This window comes from Arvicanthis niloticus, chromosome 30 (genome assembly GCF_011762505.2).
Source record: "Arvicanthis niloticus isolate mArvNil1 chromosome 30, mArvNil1.pat.X, whole genome shotgun sequence".
Classification (NCBI taxonomy): domain Eukaryota; kingdom Metazoa; phylum Chordata; class Mammalia; order Rodentia; family Muridae; genus Arvicanthis; species Arvicanthis niloticus.
In genome coordinates this window covers 7,020,092-7,042,785 of record NC_133438.1, presented here as the reverse complement: position 1 = coordinate 7,042,785, position 22,694 = coordinate 7,020,092, and the positions used below count along the sequence as shown (strand labels likewise).

Sequence of the window (22,694 nt, the reverse complement as noted above, 5' to 3'; positions counted from 1 at the left end):
GTCTGCACCTGGCCACAAGGTGGCCTGGGTGACTACCGTACACTTCCTATAAAGGTCTCCTGGGAATTGAAGTCCTTACAGCCTCCTGAGCCTGCACACTTTGTGGCAGCTGGGACTTCAATATGCCACAGTGGCATTCTGGGTTAAGTAAGTGTCTTTGGTCTGTCGCCCACAGTTATACTCACAAACAGATGCATGTGTAACACTTTATTGGGAAAGATTTATACATTCTGACCTGTCACAGGCCAAGGATGACACTGGGTGGTAGGTTGTATGGGGAGTCCAGAAATGGCTCAGACAGAAGCGACTGTTAAGAGCATGTTCCCCTGGGGCTTTTCACTTGCACATTTCAGTTCCTCCTTCGGGATGTGTAAGACCATGGTCTTTGAAACACTAGTTTGATGATAAAAACGAAGGAAAACAAGAAGGGAATCCCTCCTCTCTCCCAGAAGTTCCTGCCCCAATACTGGGGACCTACTGGGAGTCTAAGATGTCAGATGACCACTGGTCCCTGCGAGGGCATTTTATGAAGTGTGGCTTTTTGAACATCTGAAGATTGTTGCAGAGATAATAGGGCCAAGAGTGGACAGTAATACCCTGATGTTAGCAGAGGGAGGTTTGAAAATGTCAAGATGCAGGGAGAACCCAGGAGAAGGGTACCCCTAGCTTTAAATAGGAAGCAGAGGAATTAGCTGGGAAGAAGGAATCCTCTCCAGGCTCTTAGCCAAACAAGGGACTCTTGCTGGCTAAAGGAAAAAATAGCCTGGTTCACAGAATTTCCAAAAAAAAGCTTAAACTGGAGAGCAGGCCAATACTGCACAGCTCACTCTTCCCGGAGCTTTTCCTTGGCTTGGCTGGTGGTGGCCTGGGATGGTGTCTTCCTCTTGCTGGGGCTGCCCCCACCCAAAACCAGCCCCAGCCCCAGGCAGGCCAGGGCTAGAAAGTGGACCCAGAAGTAGATGGAGGCCCAGTACCGGAGTGTGTCACCCATGGAAAGAAGCACAAAGCCCATGCACATGTAGTCGTAGGCACGCATCTTCAGAAACCAGTGGACCCAGTCCCAGGCTTTCTGGCCCCCGGGGCTCAGATGTCTCCGCAAGGCTGACTCCAAATAGCCCTCAGCAGCCAGGCACAGCGGGATGGTCATGAAGCTTAGGTAGTAGCCAGGGTGGAGGCCATGCCAGTAGGCACTCAGCAGCATGGTCCAGGCACTCCTGGAGGAAGACGTTGAGTCAGGATACACAAGTCTAAGCTTCAGTCCTGTCTCATGCCTCCCTTCCTCAAACCCAGGAGTACAGAGCTCAGCCCTCCTCCCTCAGACTGCATTGTTCAGGCCCACCCTTCCTTCCTACATCCTGAAAGTCAAGGAGGCTAACATTGTCACTGGGAGCTGAACTCAGGACCCTGCATGCACCAGGTAATAACGCACCACTAAGCTGTATCCCTAGCACGCTGAGATAGCTTCTTAATAGTTACATTTTAAATGGACATGTCTGCACCATGTGCGTGGCCAGCATCTGAGGCGGTCAGAAGAGGGTGTCAGATCCTCTGGTCTTTTGCCTGCGTGTATGTCTGCGTACCATGTTCATGCTCAAAACCCTTGGAGTCCAGAAGAGGACTCCTCTGGAGATGAAGTTGTGACCTGTCATGTGTGTGTTGGGAATCAAGTTCAGGTCCTCTGTAAGAGCAGCAAGTGCTCATAACCACTGAGCCATCTCTCCAGAACTTACTTCCCTAACTTTTCAGTCCACAAATTCAGGCTCTGACACTGCTAAGGAGGACAGAGAGTGAAGGACTCTCTACTACACTCTCCAGTGCAGCAGTGACCAGCAATTCAGGCAGGACCATGAGCTCATGGGTTCTTTTCTTGCTTAGACTTGACTCTCTTGACATACCAACTCTCTGCAATGCCAGAACCATGCCGACTGGATTATGATAAGAGGCAGCAGGCTAACCAGAATGAACCTTGTTTATTGCACAATCTGAATTCATTCTATTTGTAAATGGTAAGGAAATCTCTCGGCCATAGCAGGAAAAAAAATGTCTCCTGAAGTGGGGTAGTTTAGTGGTTGTCCTGTATTGTTTTATTGTTGTTTTTTAAAATTTAATTTTATTTATTTTAGTCAACTTGACACAGCTAGTGTGACCTGAGAAAAGGAAATCTCAATTGAGAAAATAATCCCATCAGACTGGGTATGCAAGTGTGTGGAACATTTTCTTGACTGACTACTGATGTGGAAGAGCCCGGCCTGCTATGGGCGGTGCCACCCCTGCATAGGTGGCGCTGGGGTACAAACTAAGCAAGCCATTGAGAGCAATCCAGTAAGCTGCACTCCTCATGGCTCCTGCTTCAGTTCCTAGCTCCAGGCTCCTGCTTTCACTTCCTTCCACGATGGACAACTGTAAGCTAAAGGAAACCATTTCTTTCCCAAGCTGCTTTTGATTGTGGTGTTTGATCATGGCAATAGAAGCCCTTACTAAGACAGCAATGAAGCACTTGCCTGGCCCACCTGGGGCCCTGGAAACTTAAAAAGCCTCCAGATGTTGCCATATGTCCCCTGAGGGTATAGCATAATTACTGCTGATTGAAAATAAATGATCAAGATACTGGAGTGCCCTGGGCTTTGACTTGACCCCGATCCTCAGGGTTTTAATAGTGCCATCTATAACTGGTAACACTCACATGCCCTTTTTTAAAAGACAGGGTTTCCATGTAGCCCCAGCTTGCCTCAAACTCCTGTCTCCACTTTCCAATCAGTAGTATTACATATATACACCACTTGCAATTACTAGCAACGGAATTAAGCATCCCCAGCCCATACCCTAACATTTATTTATCTGTCCATGTATGTGTGTATGTGTATGCGCTCCTGTGTGCCGTGACTTATGTTTATGTTCAGAGAACAACTTGGTGTAGTCAGTTCTCTCCTTCCCCCATGTAGGTCTTGGAGATGATCTTACTTGGTGGCAAGTGCCTTTACCAGTTAAACCATGTCAGCAGCATGGTTTTTTTTTGTTTGTTTGTTTTTGTTTTGTTTTTGTTTTTATTGCTGTTGCTTGGAGATAGTGTTTCACTTTGTTATCTAGGCTGGCCTTGAACTCAAAATCCTCTTGCCACCTGCCCAGTGCAGTGAGCACCACCTAGCTTGGCTTCAGTGTCTCCTTCTAGCACCTCTTCCTAAAGTGCCAGAATCATATTACCGTCTACCTCTGTAATGATCCCAAGGAGGATATCTGATAGTCTTTAATGAGATGAAACCCAAGTCCTTCTTCTTCCTTACACATGTCCCAACAGCTCTTTCCTGCTAGGTTCTTCCTTTTCTGGAAAGGCTCTCCTGTGCCCTGGGTCACTCGACAACCCACTGCCTGGGAAGCAGGCTTCATTTCTTCTCTGCTTCTGCTGAGTACCCTAAGGCCCAACTTTTCCCCTCAAAGCCAGTGTCAGGCTTACTGAAGAGCCCCTTCCCTCCGTTACCCTTATCTGGACATCCAAAGGCTCACATTCACCTCCCTGTTTCACCTCTGCCACCCACACCCTCCCATGAATTCTCCCTACAGAGCCAGATCAGATTGTTTCTAGTTCTTTATGATGCTGGAGATGGAGTTCAGGGCCTGGTGTGCATCAGTCATACAGTGCATCATTGATTGGTTTTTTTTTTTTTAAGATGTCGAACTTCCTGCCTCAGCCTGAGTGCTGAGATTATAAGTGTGTGCCACCATGCCTGATTCAGAGTGAGTAGTTTTTTTTTTTTTAAAAAAAAAACAAAGTTTTATTTTTAACTGTGTGTGTGCGTGTGTGTGCGCGTGCACGCTTGCCCATGTGCACACACTCACACAAGTGGGAGTTACGCAGATGAGAGCAGTGCCTATGCAGGGCAGAACAAGTGTGTCTGATGTCTAGTAGCTGGAGTTACAAGTGGCTCTAACCCTGATACGGATGCTGGGAACTGAGCTAGGGTCCTCTGCAAGAGCCTAGGCAATCTTAATCACTGAGTCTCCTCTCCAGCTCCTAAGAGTGACTGCAGTTCCCATCACGGCTGGGCAAATCTAGCTCATAAACTATTGTCATTAAATACTTAGCAGGGGATGGTATCTCTGTGGCCACTGGTCACATCTGGCAGTTTGGAAAGGACTGAGTATTGACCTCAAAAACAAACAAACAAACGAACCTGAGAAGAATGAGAACAATTTAAAAGTTGGTCAGATTGAGGACTAGTCTGCAGGTCCTACCACTCAGGCCACTGGATGAGTTGAAGGCACCACTGAGTGGCAGAGACCTGTTCTGCAGACACTTGAGCAAAATGGGAAAAGGGTGGATGGAAAAGAAACAGGTAAAAGAAAACCCAACAAAGTTGGCCAGCATGGTGTCACAAACCTTAAACCCCAACACTGAGGGGACAGAGACAGGAAGGGAGCTGAAGTTTGAGACCAGTCTGGTTTATATAACAAGTAGAGACCAGTCAGCGCTACAGAATGAGACCTTATCTCAAGACACCTACAAGCCAGGCACACCTTTGTGGCACACCTGCACCACAAAGACAGTTCTGAAAGTCATAGTTGGCTACCAATCTAGGTTAAGGTCAGCCTAGCCTACATGAAGCTCTGTCTAAAAACAAACAAGAGCTGTCAAAATAGCCCAAGGGGTAAAGATACCTGTAGCCTGATGACCTGAGCTCATCAATTTCTGGGATCCAAGACTGACTACTGATTACACTTGAATGAGGTAGGCCCAGAGGATTTACCCAGAAGGCCCAAGAAACTATAACTTCCATAAGCCCTGGACCTTAGGGCCCAGCTAGAGAAGCCCCAGACTATCACAGGATGTACTGGGAGACAAAGTGTTGCACCGTCTCTGATACCAGGTGGGTTCCCTCACCTCAAAACGTAGGAGCGGAAAGGTGCGCTCTTGTAGATGTACTGTGCCAGCCACCACTGCACGGTCATGTTCCAGTACCGCATGCCATCCCGCACACGCACGCAGAAGTCTGTGCCATAGCAGTCGATGTTACGGATGGTCTCATAGTCATACTCCAGGGAAGCTGCAATCTCCGGACTGGGGGTGGGGGTGGGAGTGGAGATGAGGATGGGGACAGACATGCAGCTCAGCCAGGCCCCTCCTGACACCTGCTTCTGTCCCAGCCCGATGCTAAAGAGGGGGTTCTGGACAGGTGATGGCTCCCTCTCTGGCTGTGACTTTTGAGGGCCACTGGGGAGGACAGGCCAGAGGGAGTCGGGTGGGTGGGGCACAATTCACTATCAGTAGGGTGCTCTCGGCAACTAGCAGGACCTGATACAGCCACAAAAATCCTTGAAGAGCTATGGTTGCTAAGCTATCAGGTCCACTGGCAACCAAGATCAGTAATATTGAGACTAGTTTCCAAGTATGGTCCCTTCTGAACTGTGGGGCAGAGCAGCTGCCAGGAAAATATCCACTCTAAAAAGATGGTTCATGGTTGCTAGGGAGATATTCTAGGCCTTGTGACTTTCAATGATCTCTGTTGCTAGGGAAAAGGCATTCCTTAGCAACAAGGCCCAGGCTGTTCAGAAAATTCTTTTTCAGAATGGCCCTCTTCCCTGGTCCCTGTGATTGTTGGAGAAGTGTCACCTCCAGAAACATCAGAGGTTTCCAGATCTCTGGCCAAAACTGTCAGAGAAAGACGCTAGCCTATGTGAACATCCAATGGCTTCTGGACATGGGAGGGAAGGCGTCCTTTACCAGTGGGACTTGTAGATTTAAAACAGCATTTTATCTCTGCCTGACTTCACTGTCGGACACCCTCTCTCTAGCAGAGGGAGGTCCATCCATCCATAGTTACTAGGGCAGTGGTAATCAGTTTATATGGGGGGGGGGTGCCATTACCACAAACAGGATGGCAGTTTACGACAGTCAGGGGGAGATACAACCCTACCAAGGAGTGGTCTACAATTTAGGAGAGGCTGTAATCCCATTCCCCAGCAGGAAGGCTGACAATGAATTCTAGAAACAGATTCAGTTCACTACTGGTTGCTAGGGAAAACATTTCCCTATCAAAAAGCAGTGGTGCTTCCTAAGTAGTAAGAACCTTATAGTTACTAGGTTTGTGACTTTTGAAGCAATGATGTTGCTGGGGGTTGGGGTAGCTTTACTGGTAAAGGGAAGGCCTCAGCAATCAGGAGAAGACAACCTGTGGTTGCTGAGAGTGGTGCTCTCCACAGCTGGAGGAGAGCAGCTAAAGTTGTAACTTCCTTAGAAATAGGGCAACTGGGAGATGCTGTGTGAGAACATCCCATGGTGAGCTGCTGGTTCTAAGCAAGACAGGCAGTTCAGGGGGTAGATTTCACAGCCACAAACAGCAGGGCTCTCGGCAGGAAGGAAGGAACCATGTTTGCTAGGGATATCGCATCCTCAGCAGATGGGTGTTCAATTGCTAAGGAACTGTTTCCCTAGCAACAGATGATGGACCCACTACCAAAGGCTAATATCTCTAGCAACTGAGAACAGCCTGGATCTTGGGGTGACTCTTCCATGGCAATACAGGGTAGGCATGTGGTTGCTAAGATACCATTTTCCTTTCCCTAGCAAAAGAGGACAATTAGCCATACTGAGGGGTGACAAATGCTAGCAACAAGGGGCAATCTGTAGAAACCAGGAACACATAGTTTCCCTAGTGGCCAGGGAAGGGAGGTGATAGTCACGGGGGGGGGGGGGGGGGGGGGGGGGGGGGGGGGCAATATGCTGCCAACCATTACTGGTAGCCCTACACCCTGCTCCCTTCCCTACTAAGGGCAGAGCCAACCCTTGGTGGTGGGGCCTGCTGGGTCTTGGGCAGCCTCCCTCCCGCCGCCTGACCTGCTAGGGGGTGGGCATTGGAGGGTGGGGCCGCCCCCGGCCCGGGCTTTGGCAGCCACAGGGTAGGCCCCGAAGCCCGCGGCAATGCAACCGCACTCGGCCGCAATCCAGGCCACGTAGAAGCGCATGCGGAAGGCGAAGAAGACCGGGATCATGTAGAAGAGGCGGGTGGGCAGCGGGCGGGCGTAGAAGGCGTCCTCACGCACAGCTTCCAGTGGGAAAAGATGGGAGGACAGCAGGAAGAGCAGGCCAAAGAGCGGGGCTGGCCAGGCGCGGCGCAGCAGGGGCCTCAGGCTGGGCACGGCTTCAGGGAAGGGCTGTTCCAGCCAATCCAGGTAGGTGCGGTAGCGGAAGAATGGGCCTGTGGAGGGTGGCAAGGAGCAGGTGGTTGGATGCTGTGTTTCTGAGCCTACTGGGGAGGTGGGGATGAAGGGAGGAGGATGGAGATGGGAAATGGGGGAAGGGGAGTAACAGGAGGAGTTTAGGACAGTAGGTCTGCGAACAGAAAGAGCTCAAAACCACAGAGAAAGGGAGACATGGAGAGCTGGTAAACGAGGACCAAGGGAGGGGGCGACAGAGAGAGAGACAGAGACACAGAAAGGAAAAGGGTGAGGGTGAGGGGGAGAGGGAGAGACAGAGACCAGGAAACCAGTGTAGATATCCCTCCAGGGAAGAGCTGGTTCCTGACCAGCTCCTTCTGGATGCTGAGAGGTGGTAGAGGGGAGACAGGCAGGGAAAGGAGATAGTTGAAGTTCTTGAGGTATGACGGGATATAGACCAGGAAGCATCTCTGTGGAATGAATGAAGGATGGATGCTAAAGCCCTTGCATGTTCACCACAGACCACGAGTGTGATTCCATTTACATATCTTTATAGACACAAGTCAATCATGGTCTGCAGGGATGGAAGAGGTTTGGTGCTGATGACTACAGGTTAGGTGACTCCTTTTCAAAGACGAGATTGTTCTGCAAACAAATACACACTGGTGATGGTTTCACAAGTCTATGGATATATAAAAGCCAGTGAGTTGGGGCATTTTAAATGGATGCACATGTGAATAACAGCCCCATAAGGTTGTAATAAAAAAAAAAAAAAAAAAAAAAAAAAAAAACAACAAAAAAAAAAACAGGGTTGAGGAATATAGGTCAGTGGTAGCACATTTGTCTAACATGCATAGGTTCTGGGTTCAATCCCAGTGTCACATACAACAACAGAAACAAATAAGGAATCTGGCAGGCATGGAGGTGTATTTCTGAAATCTGAGACCCTGGGAGACTGAGCCAGGTCCTGAGTTTAATTAAGACCAGCCTAGATTATCTATATTGGGAGGCTCTATGGGCACTGTGACATGGAGTACATAGACACAAGCAGATGCGTGCGCGCACACACACAGAGAGATATAGATAGATAGATAGATAGATAGATAGATAGATAGATAGAAAGAGAGAGAGAGAACATTTTAAAAAATGAAAAACAAAGGAACAAAGCCAACACCTATGAGGTAGCTCAGCTGGCAGAGCATTTGTCTGCCATGCACAAGGCCCTGGCATTAGTTCCTAGCACCAGATAAACCCATCATGATGACTTTCAGAGTTAGGTCAGGTGGTATACCCCTGTAATGTCACCTCCTCAAGAAGCTGAGGTAGGACAATCAAATGGTCAAGGCCTACCTATAGAGATTTTTATCTTGTCTCAAGATAAAAAAGTTGCTGGACCATGGTGGTTGGTGTACACCTTTAAATCCCAGCACTCGGGAGGCAGAGGCAGGCCCATGATCCCTGTAAGTCCAAGGCCAGCCTGGTCTACAGAGTGAGTTCCAGGACAGCCAGGGCTATACAGAAAAACCCTGTCTCGAAAAAGAAACAAAACAAAACAAACAAAAAGGTCAAGAGTTTACTTGTGAGGCAGAGGTAGGCAGATCTCTGAGTCTGAGGTCACCCTGCTACATAGTTTTAGAATAACATAGGACATATAATAAGACCCTGCCTAAACCAAACCAAACCAAACCAAACCAAACCAAACCAAACCAAACCAAATGGCTAGGATATAACTCAATTCTTGAGCATTTGCCTGGCACATACAAGGTCCTAGGTTCAATCTTTCATTCACTCACTTCCCTAGAAAAAGATGTATTTTCTGAAACTTGAAAGATCCCGAGTTGTGAATATTTGCTCCATGGATGGCGGAAACCTCAGGCTTACATAGGCCCATCTCCTTTAACTCTCCTATTGGCTCCCTAGCAGGAGAAAAAGCAATCCTTCAGGGTCAGTTCCCACAGCAGACAGATGTGCCCTGACAGGACAGTAGCTGACAGAGTACAGGTAGCCTAGACAGAGCTGGGGACATAAAACAGGAACAGAACTCTGGGTAGAGTGAAGCAGAGGATGACCCAGAAGTGCTGGGCAGGCTACTTACCTGTCATGATTCCCACGTAACAGTAGCTATAGCTGAGTGTCTCCATCAGAGAGGGGACATCAGGCAGGAGGCCCAGGGTAGGCTCCTTGCTGAAGCCAGAAGCTATTTCCTTTCTCTGGGCCAGATGCAGATCCTGGACTTCACTGGCCAGGCTCACCAACTATGGGAAGAGAGAGGAAGGAGAGTGACTGGAGTCCCTAGGCCACCTTGACATCCATCCATTTCAGCCTATAAGTAAGGCTGAGGTCCTACCTCATGGATGGCACTGCATTATCAAGAGTGGTAGAAGGAACCTTTAGTTGGTGGCTATCCCCAGGGTTCAGTTCTAGACCTTCTTTTCTTCTTCTTCTTTTTAAAAATTATTTATTTACATCCTAAACACTGTCCTCTCTCCCAGTCCCTCCCCACCCCAAACCCTTCTCCTCTAAGAGGGTGCCTCCCTCCTCCAGCACATCAAGTGTCTACAGGGTTAGGTGCTTCCTCTCCCACTGTGGCCAGATAAGGAAGCCCTATGTGCTGGGGGATTCAATCCAGCTCATGCATACTCTTTGGATAGTGGCTCAGTCTCTGAGAGCTGCCAGAATCATCATCATCTTCTTCCTCTTCTTCCTCCCTCTCTCTCTCCTTTCTGCTTTCATACAATTTTACAGCTTGCTTGGTTGCCTTCCTTCCTTCTTGTACTAGGACTCAGACACAGGGCCTTGAATATGCTATGCATGTGCTGTACCACTGAGCCACATCCCAGGTCTCTCTTCCCCCTTTCATATTTTGAAACAAAGATGCTTAAGTTGTTAAGGCTGGCCTTGAACTTCTGATCCTCCCAGCTCCCCTTTAGGAGAGCTGAGATTATGTTCCTTTCTGACTCCACTGGGCAGGGGTAGGGGATCAAGATGTCCCGACTGCCTTTCCAGATCTACTCAACCCATTTTAGCCAGGGGCAAAACTCTTAAAAGGCCACATCTGTGTCATCCTGCTTCATGTTAGTCTCTGTGGACAGAGCCCCAGCAGATGGAGAGAGGCAAGAGAACAAAGCCAGAGCTTCTCCTGCAAGATGGTTTCCAGGGGTAGGATGGGGTTTTAAATACACTTTTACCTTTTAGGTTCCACAACATACAGTTGACCCACCTATTGGTCCACCATTTTTTTTTTTAAGAGTCGTGTCTTTTCACCAAGCCATTGTCATAAACCAAAACCCTCTACTCATCCTCAAAGCACCATGTCCCACGTGACTCTGAGTCACCTGCCTATAGCCACAGTGTGTATACATCAAGCTGCTTTCAGAGTCACCTAGACTTTGTTTTTCCAGACAGGGTCTTATGTAATCCTAACTATTCTCAAACTCCTCATCCTCCAGCCTTCACTTCCCACGTGCTGCTGGGATTACCGCTGTGCACCACCACGCTAGCCTTTTGGGTTTTTCTTTTCGCTTGTTTGTTTTTTGTCCTTTTCATTTTGTATCTCTGGGTGTATGGTTTATGTGTGAAGATGTCCAGAGGCCAGAAGAGGGTGTCAGATCCCCTGGAGCTGGAGTTACTGTTATTTAAGAGCCACTCAGTCTGGGTGTCAGGATCCAAACTTAGGTCCTGTGGAAGAGCTGTGTTCCCAACCACTGATTTCTCTCTCCAGCCGGTTTTTGATTTTGAGGGGAGGGGTCTTTTTATTTTTGGAGACGGGGTCTGTCTAAATAGCCCTGGCTGTCCTGGAACTCTCTTTGTATACCAAACTGGCCTCAACTCACAGAGCTCTGTCTCTGTGTCCCAAGTCCTGGGGTTAAAGGCATGTACTGCCATGCTCATCTTGGAGGCATCTTTTTATGCTGGGATGACATCCACGTGCTACTGTGCTTTACTATTTTTTTAAAAAAAGATTTATTTATTGTTTACATATAGTATTCTGCTTGCACCTGTGTCTGTACACCAGAAGGGGGCACCAGATCACATTACAGATGGTTATGAGCCACCATATGGGTGCTGGGAACTGAACTCAGGACCAGTGCTCTTAAACCTCTAAGCCATCTCTCTGGCCCCATTGTTATTTTGATAAAAGGATCCCATCTCAACCCATTTCATTCCATTCAATTCTCTCAGCACCCATGGCAAATTATTATCAAAGAGGCAAATTTGTTGTGTCCTGTCTCCTGGCCTAGAAGTCAAAAACAAACAGACTTCTTCCTGAGGGATCTCAGCCCTCTATAGGAAAAAGTCCATATTTACCATGGGCAACAAAGTCCCTTGTAGCCTGGCTTCTGTTGCCCATGCAACCACACGTTATTCAAAAAGTGGGTGGCCATGGCAAGCGTAGTTTGCAATGCCCAGTCTGCTCCTATCTACATGTGCAGGTCCATACACACCCAAAAGGATCTTCTTCCAATGCACAGCTGACTAATCTCTGCCTAATATTGTGTTTGCCATAAGAACAAAGAACTCTGGAGAAAACAGTTTTCAATGTGGCTGGACTGTCCATGGCTTTGTTGCTGGAGCCTAGAACATAGCAAGAGCTCACGATAGTTGTGGTCCAGGCTAGGGACTGAGGACCAGTCACTTCTTGCCCTTTTCTTAGGTGATCAAGATTCAGACCCATGGTTAAGAATGTAGTTCATTTGGTCAAGTGCTTGCCTAGTGTGCTGAGGTCCTTGGTTTGAGTCCCTAGAACTATAATAAACCAGGTACAGCAGTGTATGCCAACAATCCTGGCACTTAGGAGCTGGAGGCGGAATCAAAAGTTCAACATTATCTTTTCTTTGTTTGAGGCCAACATAGGGTGCTACACAAGTCTCTGTTTCAAAAATGAGAAACCAGAACTGCACTGTCCCAGCTTTGTGCCCTTGGGCCAGATACCTTCTCTCCAGAATAATTTTCCTCCTTGGAGAATTGTTTGCAACAGACTCAAGCAGAGCATGTTAGCAAACACACTGGAAAGGTGTTTTAGGTGTGGCAAATGGCTTGTGATAGAGCACTCAGGTTATCTCCGTACCCTGTAATGAGTGGAAAGGTGAAGACCTGCTCCAGAGGATGTGAGAGGTGAATTCTGTCCCCAGGGAGAAGTGAAGTCCCAAGCTTAGGGTTTGTGAAAAATAAAACTCCATACCCTCCACCCCCCAACTCTGAGAAAGTCTGGGAGAAAGCAAGAGGCTCCCCAGCTCCCAGGGAGACTAAAGGAAGGAGTGTTCCCCAAGTCTCACCTTCAGTGTCAACAGCAGCTGGACAGCATTGGTGAAGGGCGTGGGAGTGGGCAGGCCCAGCAGGCTGAGGGCTCGGAAGAAGAGGAGATAGGAGAAGGTCCAGGCAAGAGCCAGTGCATGGCAGGAGCTAGGACAGAGGTGGGAAGTCATAGTGTTGGGTACAGGGACCTTAGCCTCTGTTTCCTTCTCCTGAGTCTGGCTTCATTATCTCACTCCCCGTCCCACCCTCCATTCAGACAGAAAAGAACAACAGGTGAGAGGACTGGTGGATGAGAGAGACAGAAGAGGCACAGCCAGAAATTAGAAAAGAATGAGGGGCATTAAGAGAGGCTTCTCGAAGAAGGTATTTCAGCCCTCTCTAAGATCCAGAGCTCACGACTGGGTTATGAAAGTCTGTCACATGGATATGGAGGACTGGGGCAAAGATGCAGGGGCAAGAAGGTATAGAACAAGGTGGGAGAGGAAGAAAAAACGGCCAAGGCATAGAGACACATGAGATTAACAGGAGACAGCAAGAGACAAAAGGAGAAGAAGTGGAAGGCCCGAGGAGGAAACAGGTTGCTGTTTCTCTGCATCGCCTTTCCTTTCTCACCACCTAGTTCTCACCAAGGCTGGGCTTGAATGAGGGCCCAGGTTCCCAAGATGGTGATCAAAGAGTGCAAACTGTGGGGGCCACAGGTGAATAAGGTGAGCCCCAGGCCCACAGCTGCCGCCCCCCATTTCTTCAGCCCAGGTCCTGAAAGGAAAAGGTAAAATATAAGCCTAGAACCTTCGGGAGGGTTGATTCCCCACCCCAGCTCCCTCACCCTAATTTCCCACTAGACACGGAACCTGACTCACCAGCTTTCTTAAAGAGGAAGCCAACAGGGATGGAGATAAGAAGGACCATGAGATATGTCCATTCTTCGGGTGTCATGGTCTGGGGGAGGAAGGACTCACAGTGAGAACCAGTATTCCAGTCTCTTCCTCTTTTGAAGACAGTACAATACCCTACTTTTGAGAACCCAGGCCTCCAGCTTACTCCTCCTTCCAGGATCCAACAATCAAGCCCCCACCCCACCCCTTTGCCAATGTTGAAATCAAAAGTACTTCTACTCTCATTTACGACCCACACCTTCCGGCTAGAAAAACAATCCTTCACAAGACTCCTCTGATAGCCCGGGAATCTATATCATCCCCACACTCCTGAGTACATAGGAACCCCTCAATTTCCTCTGCGTCTCACAGGACTCAAGAACCCAGTACTCCCACCCCCGCCCAGCTCGGAGAAACCCAGCATTTAGCATCCGGTCTTCCGAGCTCTGGGCTCCTCTCTAACCCCGTACCTCGGAGAGAAGGCAATGAATGACCCTGTAAGATCTGCAGGCACCGTAGCCCAGCCCCGCGCAGCGAAGCCCAGCGTGGATCCGATTCCGCCCCGGTAGATCCACAGGCGGTTACGCCACCCAGCCTGGCCACGCTATGGGCGCTGTCCCCGCACCCCGACACCCGACACCCTACGATCTTCGTGACGCCGCCATACAACCTAACCTGGGCCCACCTGAACCGTCCGCGGACCGGGAGACTGCGGAGCCCCTTTTCCAGACTGCCTCGGCTCGGGCCACGCCTCCCCAGCTCAGCACGCCCCCGCACCGCCGGTTCTGGAGGGCGCCAGCAGGGCTGCGCAGTCCAGGCCCCGAGAGCCTCTGCTGTACGAGATACAGCACCGCAAGAAAGGAACCCAGAACAACAGTCTGCCGCAAGAAGCCTGTCGCGACGGTTCTAGGAGGCCCCCGGGCAAAGAGCTGCCAGTACGTGAAGGGGCGGGGTTTCGGGTCAGAGAGGCGGGGCCAAGAGCTCCGAGTCCGGTTGAGACTTGAGGAGGAGGGACCTGGAGCTCAGCGTTCGGAAAGACACAGGCTTTCAGCTTCGGATTCCTTCGGGCACACTCGGTCATTCCAGCTCACGGCATGGAGGTGGGACCACAAGCTTCGGCTTACTTCGAAAATAGCCGAGTTCTCAAGGCACGGTTCGGAATTAGATGCTATCAAAAAAAAAAACTCGGCCGGATGTAGGCGGGGCCACGCGTTTCGGCTTGCTTCGGAAATGATCGGGTCCCAAACTCGGTTTTTAGTGTTAGGCGGGCTCAAGAACGCAGCACGAAGTGGGCGGGACCACATGCTTCGGTTTACTTCGGAGATACTCGGAATTAGGCAGGGTGGGGGAGTCAAAGACTAGCGGGATGTGGGCGGGGTCACATATTTGGACTTATTTCAGATAGCTGAATGCTTTCCAGGTCACGGTCAAATGCCAGTGAGGGCAGAAGTTTCGGCCTAACTTTGGAAATAATTGAGTGTCAGTAGACTTGGCTTAATAACAGACAGAGCTAATATCTTAACGAAACATCCAGTCTTGTTTTGGGGGAGGAAGGCGGAGCCACAGAAGACCGGAAGGGCGAAGGGGCGGGGCCTACATGATTCATAGATTTGGGGGCAAGGCCAGAGCAATGACCCTCAAGGTCCCACTTGTGCAATGGGTGGCGGTGAGGGCTCCCTCACCTTTTCCGCTTTGCTGACCTGACGGGATGACGGAGGACGCGCTACGTAGGGCCAGCTCCGCCTTGATCGAGAGTTGGTGTTGGTTAGGGGTTGACTTATTGCCTCAGCCCGAGGACAGAACGACAGATTAAAGGGGAGCCACGACGGGGGCACTGCACCCAGAGTGCGACTGTGGAGTCAATCGTAGGCGTGAACTCCTTAAATTGGGTAGGAAGTGGGCGGGGCCACAGCTGGAAGAATGACGGGATCTGGCTAGGCTCGAAGGCCGAACCTCTCGCCACTTAGAGGGAGGGGATGGCTGATTCGACTGAGCCGAGATCTCCGCAGGCGTTCGGGATAGGCAGGGCTCCCGATGGAGCCGAATTTAGGATGCTGGAACATCGAACAGCTGGCGCAAGACTGGACTGGGTTTCTTTTAAAGTCCGACTCAGAACAGGCGGGAAAGGCAAATCTGGGAAACTCGAAAGGGGAGGGGCTGGGGCTCCAAGTATTTAGAAGAGGGTGTGGCTTGAGCAATCCTCCACCCCTACATTGAGGTTCTGAGACGTGACGGACGCATCAGAAAGAAGACGCCCACTTTGCAAAAAGGGCGGTGCACCACTATGGCGGGAGGTCTCTCCGAGGCGACTAGATGTGGTGGCACGCGTTGGCAGAGATGATGGTCACCTGGAGCTGAGGGGGAGCGAAACAGTGGGACCTGGGTGAGGGGCGTGGTCTTAACTGGTCCCTGGGTAGATCTTGGCCTGGGGTGCAGGTGACAGCCCTGGCTCCGCCCCCTGGGGGGAGTCAGGGGTGGGGTCTTGCATTGAGGGCGTGGAAGACTTCAGTCGGGTTCGTGGGGCTGTTTGGGTGACCGCGACGCACCCCCACTCCGTAGGAAGATGCTGGTGGTGGAGGTCGCTAATGGCCGCTCGCTGGTGTGGGGAGCCGAGGCCGTGCAGGCGCTGCGGGAGCGCCTGGGAGTCGGGGGACGCACGGTGGGCGCCCTGCCCCGCGGGCCCCGCCAGAACTCGCGCCTGGGCCTTCCGCTTCTGCTGCTGCCTGAAGAAGCCCGGCTCCTGGCCGAGATAGGCGCCGTGACCCTGGTCAGCGCCCCGCGCCCGGATCCCCGCAACCATGGCTTGGTAAGAAACAAAAGGCCCTTAACAGTGGGAAGGCCTGGGAGGGCCTGTTCTAGAAAGACGCTGTTGGAAGGTTGTAAACAGGGTCAGGATTCTGTCTTCCTAAGGCTGTGTCTTGGGGTTCCAGCTAAGTTTACTTCTCAGGCCCTAGCATCGTTCAAACGCCAGCAAGAGCAGAGTTTCCAGGATCAGAGCACTTTGGCAGCCGAGGCCCGAGAGACCCGGCGTCAGGAGCTCCTAGAGAAGATCGTAGAGGGCCAGGCTGTCAAGAAGCAGAAGCTGGAACAGGATTCAGGGGCAGATGAAGAAAGCCAAGAAGCCGGTGGAAGTGAAGCTGCCCAAGGGAGCGAGACCAGTATTGATGGCCAGGCTTCTGCGGAGCAGGAGGGAGCAGGTGAGAGTACGATTTAGAGTTAAGATTTGGGGCAGGAGGGAGGGAAGCTTTGGAGAATTTTAGTTGGGTTTTTCTGGGGATAAGAAGACCGTGAGGACTCAGTAAATTCTTCTCTGTACGTTCCCCCACCCCAGATGCTTCATCACCCCAACCAGGACCTTCAAATGGGGTAACCCCCTTGCCCAGATCAGCCCTGCTTATCCAGCTGGCCACTGCCAGGCCTCGGCCTGTAAAAGCTAAGCCTCTGGACTGGCGTGTGCAGTCCAAAGACTGGCCCCATGCTGGCCGTCCCGCCCACGAGCTGCGCTACAGCATCTACAGAGACCTATGGGAGAGAGGCTTCTTCCTCAGCGCAGCTGGAAAGTTTGGTGGTGACTTCCTGGTCTATCCTGGTGAGTTTGGGTTGGGGCTCTGGTGGCTGTACCTTTTCTGATAGTCTTTATTTGTTGTACATTTTCTCTTTTGTCCCACCTCTTCGCCCAGGGGACCTAAAACAGGATATCAAATATGCTAGAGTTCTCTTAGACTCGAGGAGAGCAGTTTTGTCAAAGACAGCTTCTCATCCCATAGCCAGAATTAGCTTGGAATTTGCTATGCTGCACAGGCTGGCCTTGGAATGCAAGGGCTTCCTTCCTCTGTCTCCCAAGTGCTGGAATTGCAGGCTTGTGTCACAGCACCTGGCTGAGTGTAGTAACTTTTCATAAATACTGTCTGTGATCTAGAAATTGATTTAGAAATCCTTACATATGTGCACAAAACATAAGAGCGCATTCACCGAAGGATTCTTCAGAGAATTGAAAGATTAAAAGTAGGGAAATTACTGATAAATTAGGAAGAAAACACAGTAAATTAAGCTGGAAGAAATAGTGTATGCCTTTAATCCCAGCCAAGCTGCGTAGTGAGACAGCCTCAAAACAGAAGCCAGAAAACAACAACAACAAACAAACAATTGTTGCCAGGTAGTAGTGGTGCATTTTTTTTTTTTTTTTTTTTTTGAGACAGGGTTTCTCTATATAGCCCTGGCTGTCCTGGAACTCACTCTGTAGACCAGGCTGGCCTAGATGAACTCAGAGATCCGCCTGCCTCTGCCTCCCAAGTGCTGGGATTAAAGGTGTGCGCCACCACTGCCTGGCTGGTGCATATGTTTTTAAATCCCAGCAGTCAGGAGGCTGAAGCAGTCAGATCTCTGTGAGTTCGAGGCCAGCCTGATGTCCAGGACAGCCAGATCTACACAGAGAAACCCTGTTACGAAAAATCAAATCAAACAAACCAAACCAAACAAACTAGCTGTCTGGGAAATAGTATTAGTTATCAAAGAATTAATGTACAGGATTAGAGTTGGGTGTTGTGGTACATGTCTCTAATCTCAGCTCTAGATAATTGGAGACATAGACAGTTTGAGGCTAGCTTTGACTACACGACACCTCATCTCAACAAAGAAATAAAAGAGATGGCCACATTGATGGCCATATTTGTAATCCTAGCACTTGAGAATCCGAGACAGAAGGATTGTTACAAGTTTGAGACCTGCATCAGCAACATAATGAATTCAGGCCAGCCAGGGCTGGGTATCAGGACTCTGACTGGAAAAAAAAAGAAAAAGAAAAAAAAAAAGTTTTAGGGTCCTGTATGTGAAAAGCACAAAGAAAAATGAAAAAAAAAATGTCAGGTAGTTGAAAATGTATGGTAGACCATATTTTAATTAATATGGACATGCAGATGCATACATGCCACTTAAGTTGCCTTGAGCATCAAAGTTCCAGTTAGGTCTGAGTATACTGATGAGTGCCTGTATCCCTAGCTACTTGGGAAACTGAAGCAGAATTTCGTGGATGTGGGAGTTAAAAAGCAATCTATAGAACATAGGTGAGATTCCTGTTTCCAGGCACTGAGGCTTAAAATGAGTACTTGAAATCAGTTAATTACCTAATCATGTACCTTACTTGTTTGTTTATTTATTTTTGAGACGGGGCTCATTGTGTACCTCTGGCTGACCCAGAACTTGCTATGTAGATCACAGTAGTCTAGAACTCAAAGAGCCTGCCTCTGTCTCCCAAGTGCTCAGATTAAAGGCTTGCACCACCATGCCTGGGAATCTCTGGGAAGTTCTGGGAAGTTTTTGAGTTAAGGTCTACTATGTAACCTTGACTGGCCTCAGACTCACAGAGATCTATCTACCTGTCTGCCTTTGAGCGCTGGGATCAAAGGTATCTGTAACCATATCAGGACTTTCTTCTTTCTTTTTTCTTTATTTTTTTAAATTTTTTGTGCATTGCCTGTTATATGTCTGTGTAAGGTGTTCGATCCCCTGGACTGGAGTTACAGATAGTTGTGAACTGTCATGTGGGTGTTGGGAATTGAATTCTTCTGAAAGAGCAGCCAGTGCTCTTAAGCTCTTAACCACTGAACCAGCTCTCCAGTCCCTTTTTTTTTTTTTTTTTTTTTAAATGTACTGTCTCAGTATTGAATCCCCAGTCTGTGGGTGTCCAGTTTCCCACATGACACAGTTAGAAGCATTCTTCTTGCTTCAGCCTTCTATGTGCTAGGGTGACAAATATATGCCACCATACACAGCTCTAATCTAGACTAAGTTGAACCATAAGCTAAACTATTTGTTCTTTTCTTGCTTCTTTCTTCCTTTTTTTTAAAAAAAGATTTATCTATCTATCTATCTATCTATCTATCTATCTATCTATCTATCTAATGTATATGAGTACACCATTGCTCTCTTCAGACACACCAAAAGAGGGCATCAGATCCCATTGTAGATGGTTGTGAGCCACCATGTGGTTGCTGGGAATTGAACTCAGGTCCTCTGGAAGAACGGTCAGTGCTCTTAACCACTCTCCATCTCTCCAGCCCCCGCTTCTTTTCTTTCCTTTAACAGGGTGGTGCATGTAACCCTGGCTGGCCTCCATCGTGCCAGTGCTCTGGTGATTAAAATGCATAAGCATTCATGCCCGGCACTGACCCATTCATTCTGATACGTCAATATTTCTGAAACAGGGGGCACTTAAGTGTCCAGACACCTAGAGGATCCCTGCCTCTGAAACAGTGTCTAAAGCCTCCATCACTCTCATGCTTCTAAGTTTATTTTTAAATTTTGCCTGAGCCTCAAAGTTGCTAAGCCAGGAAAACAGTTACAGGATTAGTTTCTCAAGCATTTTGATGTATCCTCTCAGCTGGCTGGAGCCCTGTAACAGCCAGAGAACCTGGTTACTGCCTAGGCTCTGCCAAGAGCCCAGCTGCCAGGCAGGGACATAGCAACAGTTCCAACCGTTAGAGCGCTACAGTCTCATGGTTTAGATTCTCACTCCCTCCCTCTTAAAGATTTCCATTTTGTTTCTGTTTTCTTTTTATGTTTTCTGTGTGTATATGTGTGTGTGTGTGTGTGTGTGTGTGTGTGTGTGTGTGTGTGTGTGTGTGTGTATGTCTTAAGGAGACTGGGAGATGGCACTGGATTCCCCTAGACCTGGAGTGACAGGCACTTGTGAGCTGTCTGATATGTGTGCTGGGAACTTAGCACTTGGGTCCCTCTGGAAGAAGAGTCTGAGGTCTTAATCGTTTGGGCACCTCTCCAGCTCTATACTTTAAATTTCCATTGCCTGTGATTTTTCCTCTTGTATTCAGCTTCCTATCATGCTAGTTCAGATTCTCCAGGGACAGACTGTGAGCTGTTCAATAACTAAAGTCATCAGAGGGCATCCCTGTCTCTGACTATAGAACACCTATGGCTGCTGTGCTTGGCTGGCAGAGCCAAGTCTCGGTATAGTATGGCCCAGAAAACTAACCGTGTTTATCATCTGGATCTTTTTTGGGAAATTCTATTAAACTATTTTTGTTTCTCTCTCTGTCTCTCTCTCTCTGTCTGTCTCTCTCTCTCTGTCTGTCTCTCTCTCTCTCTCTCTCTCTCTCTCTCTCTGAAGTGTTTCTCTGTCTAGCAGTCCTAGCTGTTCCTAAACTCACTCTGTAGACCGGGCTGACTTTTAACACACAGAGATCTGCCTACCTCTGCCTCCCCAGTGCTGGGATTAAAGACATTTGCCACCACAATGGGCTTTTAATTTTTGCACTCTCCTAGTATAGAACCTTTTCTTTCTCTAGCCTATTAGAGTATCAGACTGATTCCGTTTTTGTTTTATGACTGCAGTACTGGGGATCAGACCTTGCTTGTGCTTGTGCTCCATAAGTGGTCTACTGGTCAGTGGCATCCCAGTACTTGTGGCTTTCAAAAAAAAACCTTGACTGTCTGTCTGCCTGCCTGCCTGCCTGCCTGCCTGCCTGCCTGCCTGCCTGCCTTCTTTCCTTCCTTCCTTCCTTCCTTCCTTCCTTCCTTCCTTCCTTCCTTCCTTTCTTTCTTTCATTTTATTTTTTTGGTAAAATTTCTTTATGGTGCCCAGGTTGGTCTTAATTATTGTGTTGTGTCCCCCCCCCACCCCCACCCCAAACCTCCTCATTGCTTGAGGGTACAAGTGCATCTCACCACATCTTTTAATCATGATAGCTGTTTATTGTTTAGTCTTTTAGATGTATCTTGTACCATGGAAGCAATCATTCTGTGTTTTCTGTTCTGTTTCTTAGCAATTATGAAGCCATCTTGAGTCATGCAAACCAACCTGGGCCACATGAAATCTCTGTCTCAAAAAAGGAAAAGGAGAAGATAGACAGTCCTTGGGAATAGAGTAGCTGTCTAAGGTGTAATGGTATACATTGTTACTCCTAGCACTCAGGAAACAGAGACTGGTAGATTTCTGTAGGCTTGAGGCCAGTCTGCTGTATATAGTGAGTTCCAGAGCATTCAGTGCATCCAGAGCTACAGAGACCCTGTCTCAAAAAAAAAAAAAAAAAAAGTAGTTGGGTCCAAGGATATGGGTTTCAAAATACTCAGTGTGTGCCGAAAGCTGAAATGTCCATGTAGCCTATGATACCCGCTACTCAGAAGGCTAAGACAGGAGAATGAGAATGCCAAGGTTAGGGTCAGTGTGAGCTACAGGGCAATTTCAAGACCAGTAAGGACACTGTAGATCCTGTCTCCAAAAGTAAAAAGAGTGCTAGAGAGATGGCTCAATGGTTAAGAGCTCTAGGTGCTCTTGCAGAGGACCAGGTATGGTTCCTAGCACCCACATGGTAGCTCACAACCATCTGTAACCCCAGGTCTATGGGTCCTAATGCCCTCTTCTGGCCTACTTAGGCACCAGCCACACATGGTCCACATGCAGGGAAGAAAACATATACTTTAAAAAGTGAATAAATAAGTAAAAAGGCAGTGGAATACTTATTTACACAAGGCCCTGGCTTCCATACCCAGCACTACAAAGGAAACAAAAGTGCAGTAAGCCCCAGGATCCCATGCCAGATCCCATCCCAGCCCCTGCAGATGGGAACTGCTATGCATCTGTCTTTCTTCCAGGTGACCCGCTGCGTTTCCATGCTCACTACATCGCTCAGTGCTGGTCTGCGGAGGACCCCATCCCACTTCAGGACCTGGTCTCTGCAGGCCGCCTGGGAACCAGTGTCAGAAAGACCCTGCTTCTCTGCTCCCCTCAGCCTGATGGGAAGGTGGTCTATACTTCCCTGCAGTGGGCCAGCCTGCAGTGAGCTGGAGACTGAGGGGGATGTGCTGTGTGTGGCAAGAACCCTCCTCCATGTCACCCCAGCTCATTGCGTGGAGGCTTGTGCTCGCCTGCCCTGCCCGGTTAGTTCTGATTCCAGGGTTTTGAACACTACAGCCTTTGTTTGTGTTTTGTTTTTTTCCTGTTTTAAGGCGATTGCTACCTGTGTTGTTCTGTATTTTTGTTTCCAAACTGAGCTTGTTGAGAATGGCGACTGTTATTGTTTGGTTCTTCTGTTTCTTGCGGGACTTAGGTCCTAGCAGTTCTCAATAAATTTGTTGAATAAATGTTTGTATTTTGAGTCCTTACAACAATCCTTGAAATGTGAGGCTCTCATTCCTATATTCAGATGTGAAAAGTGAAGGGGAAATGACTTGACCAGGGTCACAAAATTGACAAGTACTGGTCCTGGGCCTTTATACCTGGTCTTTGTGATTCAGGAATCTGCCTCTTCCGCATTGCACTAAGGGTTGCCTTGAAGATATTTTCGTATGACGTTTATTTATTGTAAGTATACCTGTGTATGTATGTGAGCATGCATATGTCATGGGACTTACGTGGAGGTCAGAGGACAACTTCAGAGAGCCTGTTCTCTTTTTACCATG

General features: G+C 48.8%; 2 protein-coding genes across 6 annotated transcripts; one reads left to right on the top strand and one right to left on the bottom strand.

Annotated features, from left to right (window-relative positions):
* Window positions 1-192: 192 nt before the first annotated feature.
* Mboat7 (membrane bound acylglycerophosphatidylinositol O-acyltransferase MBOAT7) lies at window positions 193-14,249 on the bottom strand. Of its 2 annotated transcripts, none has more exons than XM_076927804.1 (8): window positions 13,966-14,249; window positions 13,266-13,344; window positions 13,032-13,161; window positions 12,426-12,552; window positions 9,245-9,404; window positions 6,830-7,190; window positions 4,877-5,053; window positions 193-1,214 (listed from the first exon to the last, which is right to left on the bottom strand). In XM_076927804.1, exons 2-8 carry the CDS (start codon window positions 13,339-13,341, stop codon window positions 824-826), a joined length of 1,422 nt encoding a protein of 473 aa, XP_076783919.1. In that variant the 5' UTR covers window positions 13,342-13,344; window positions 13,966-14,249; the 3' UTR covers window positions 193-823. The 2 variants fall into 2 exon arrangements, with proteins under 2 accessions (XP_076783919.1, XP_076783920.1); XM_076927805.1 differs by having other exon boundaries at window positions 13,956-14,234.
* Tsen34 (tRNA splicing endonuclease subunit 34) lies at window positions 14,249-22,376 on the top strand. Of its 4 annotated transcripts, none has more exons than XM_076927808.1 (5): window positions 14,249-14,380; window positions 15,840-16,086; window positions 16,228-16,477; window positions 16,612-16,869; window positions 21,888-22,376. In XM_076927808.1, the coding sequence occupies exons 2-5, from the start codon at window positions 15,844-15,846 to the stop codon at window positions 22,073-22,075; spliced, it is 939 nt and encodes a 312-aa protein (XP_076783923.1). In that variant the 5' UTR covers window positions 14,249-14,380; window positions 15,840-15,843; the 3' UTR covers window positions 22,076-22,376. The 4 variants fall into 4 exon arrangements, with proteins under 4 accessions (XP_076783923.1, XP_076783921.1, XP_076783924.1 ...); XM_076927806.1 differs by lacking the exon at window positions 14,249-14,380 and adding an exon at window positions 14,880-15,169; XM_076927809.1 differs by lacking the exon at window positions 14,249-14,380 and adding an exon at window positions 14,988-15,145.
* The last annotated feature ends 318 nt before the right edge of the window (window positions 22,377-22,694 follow it).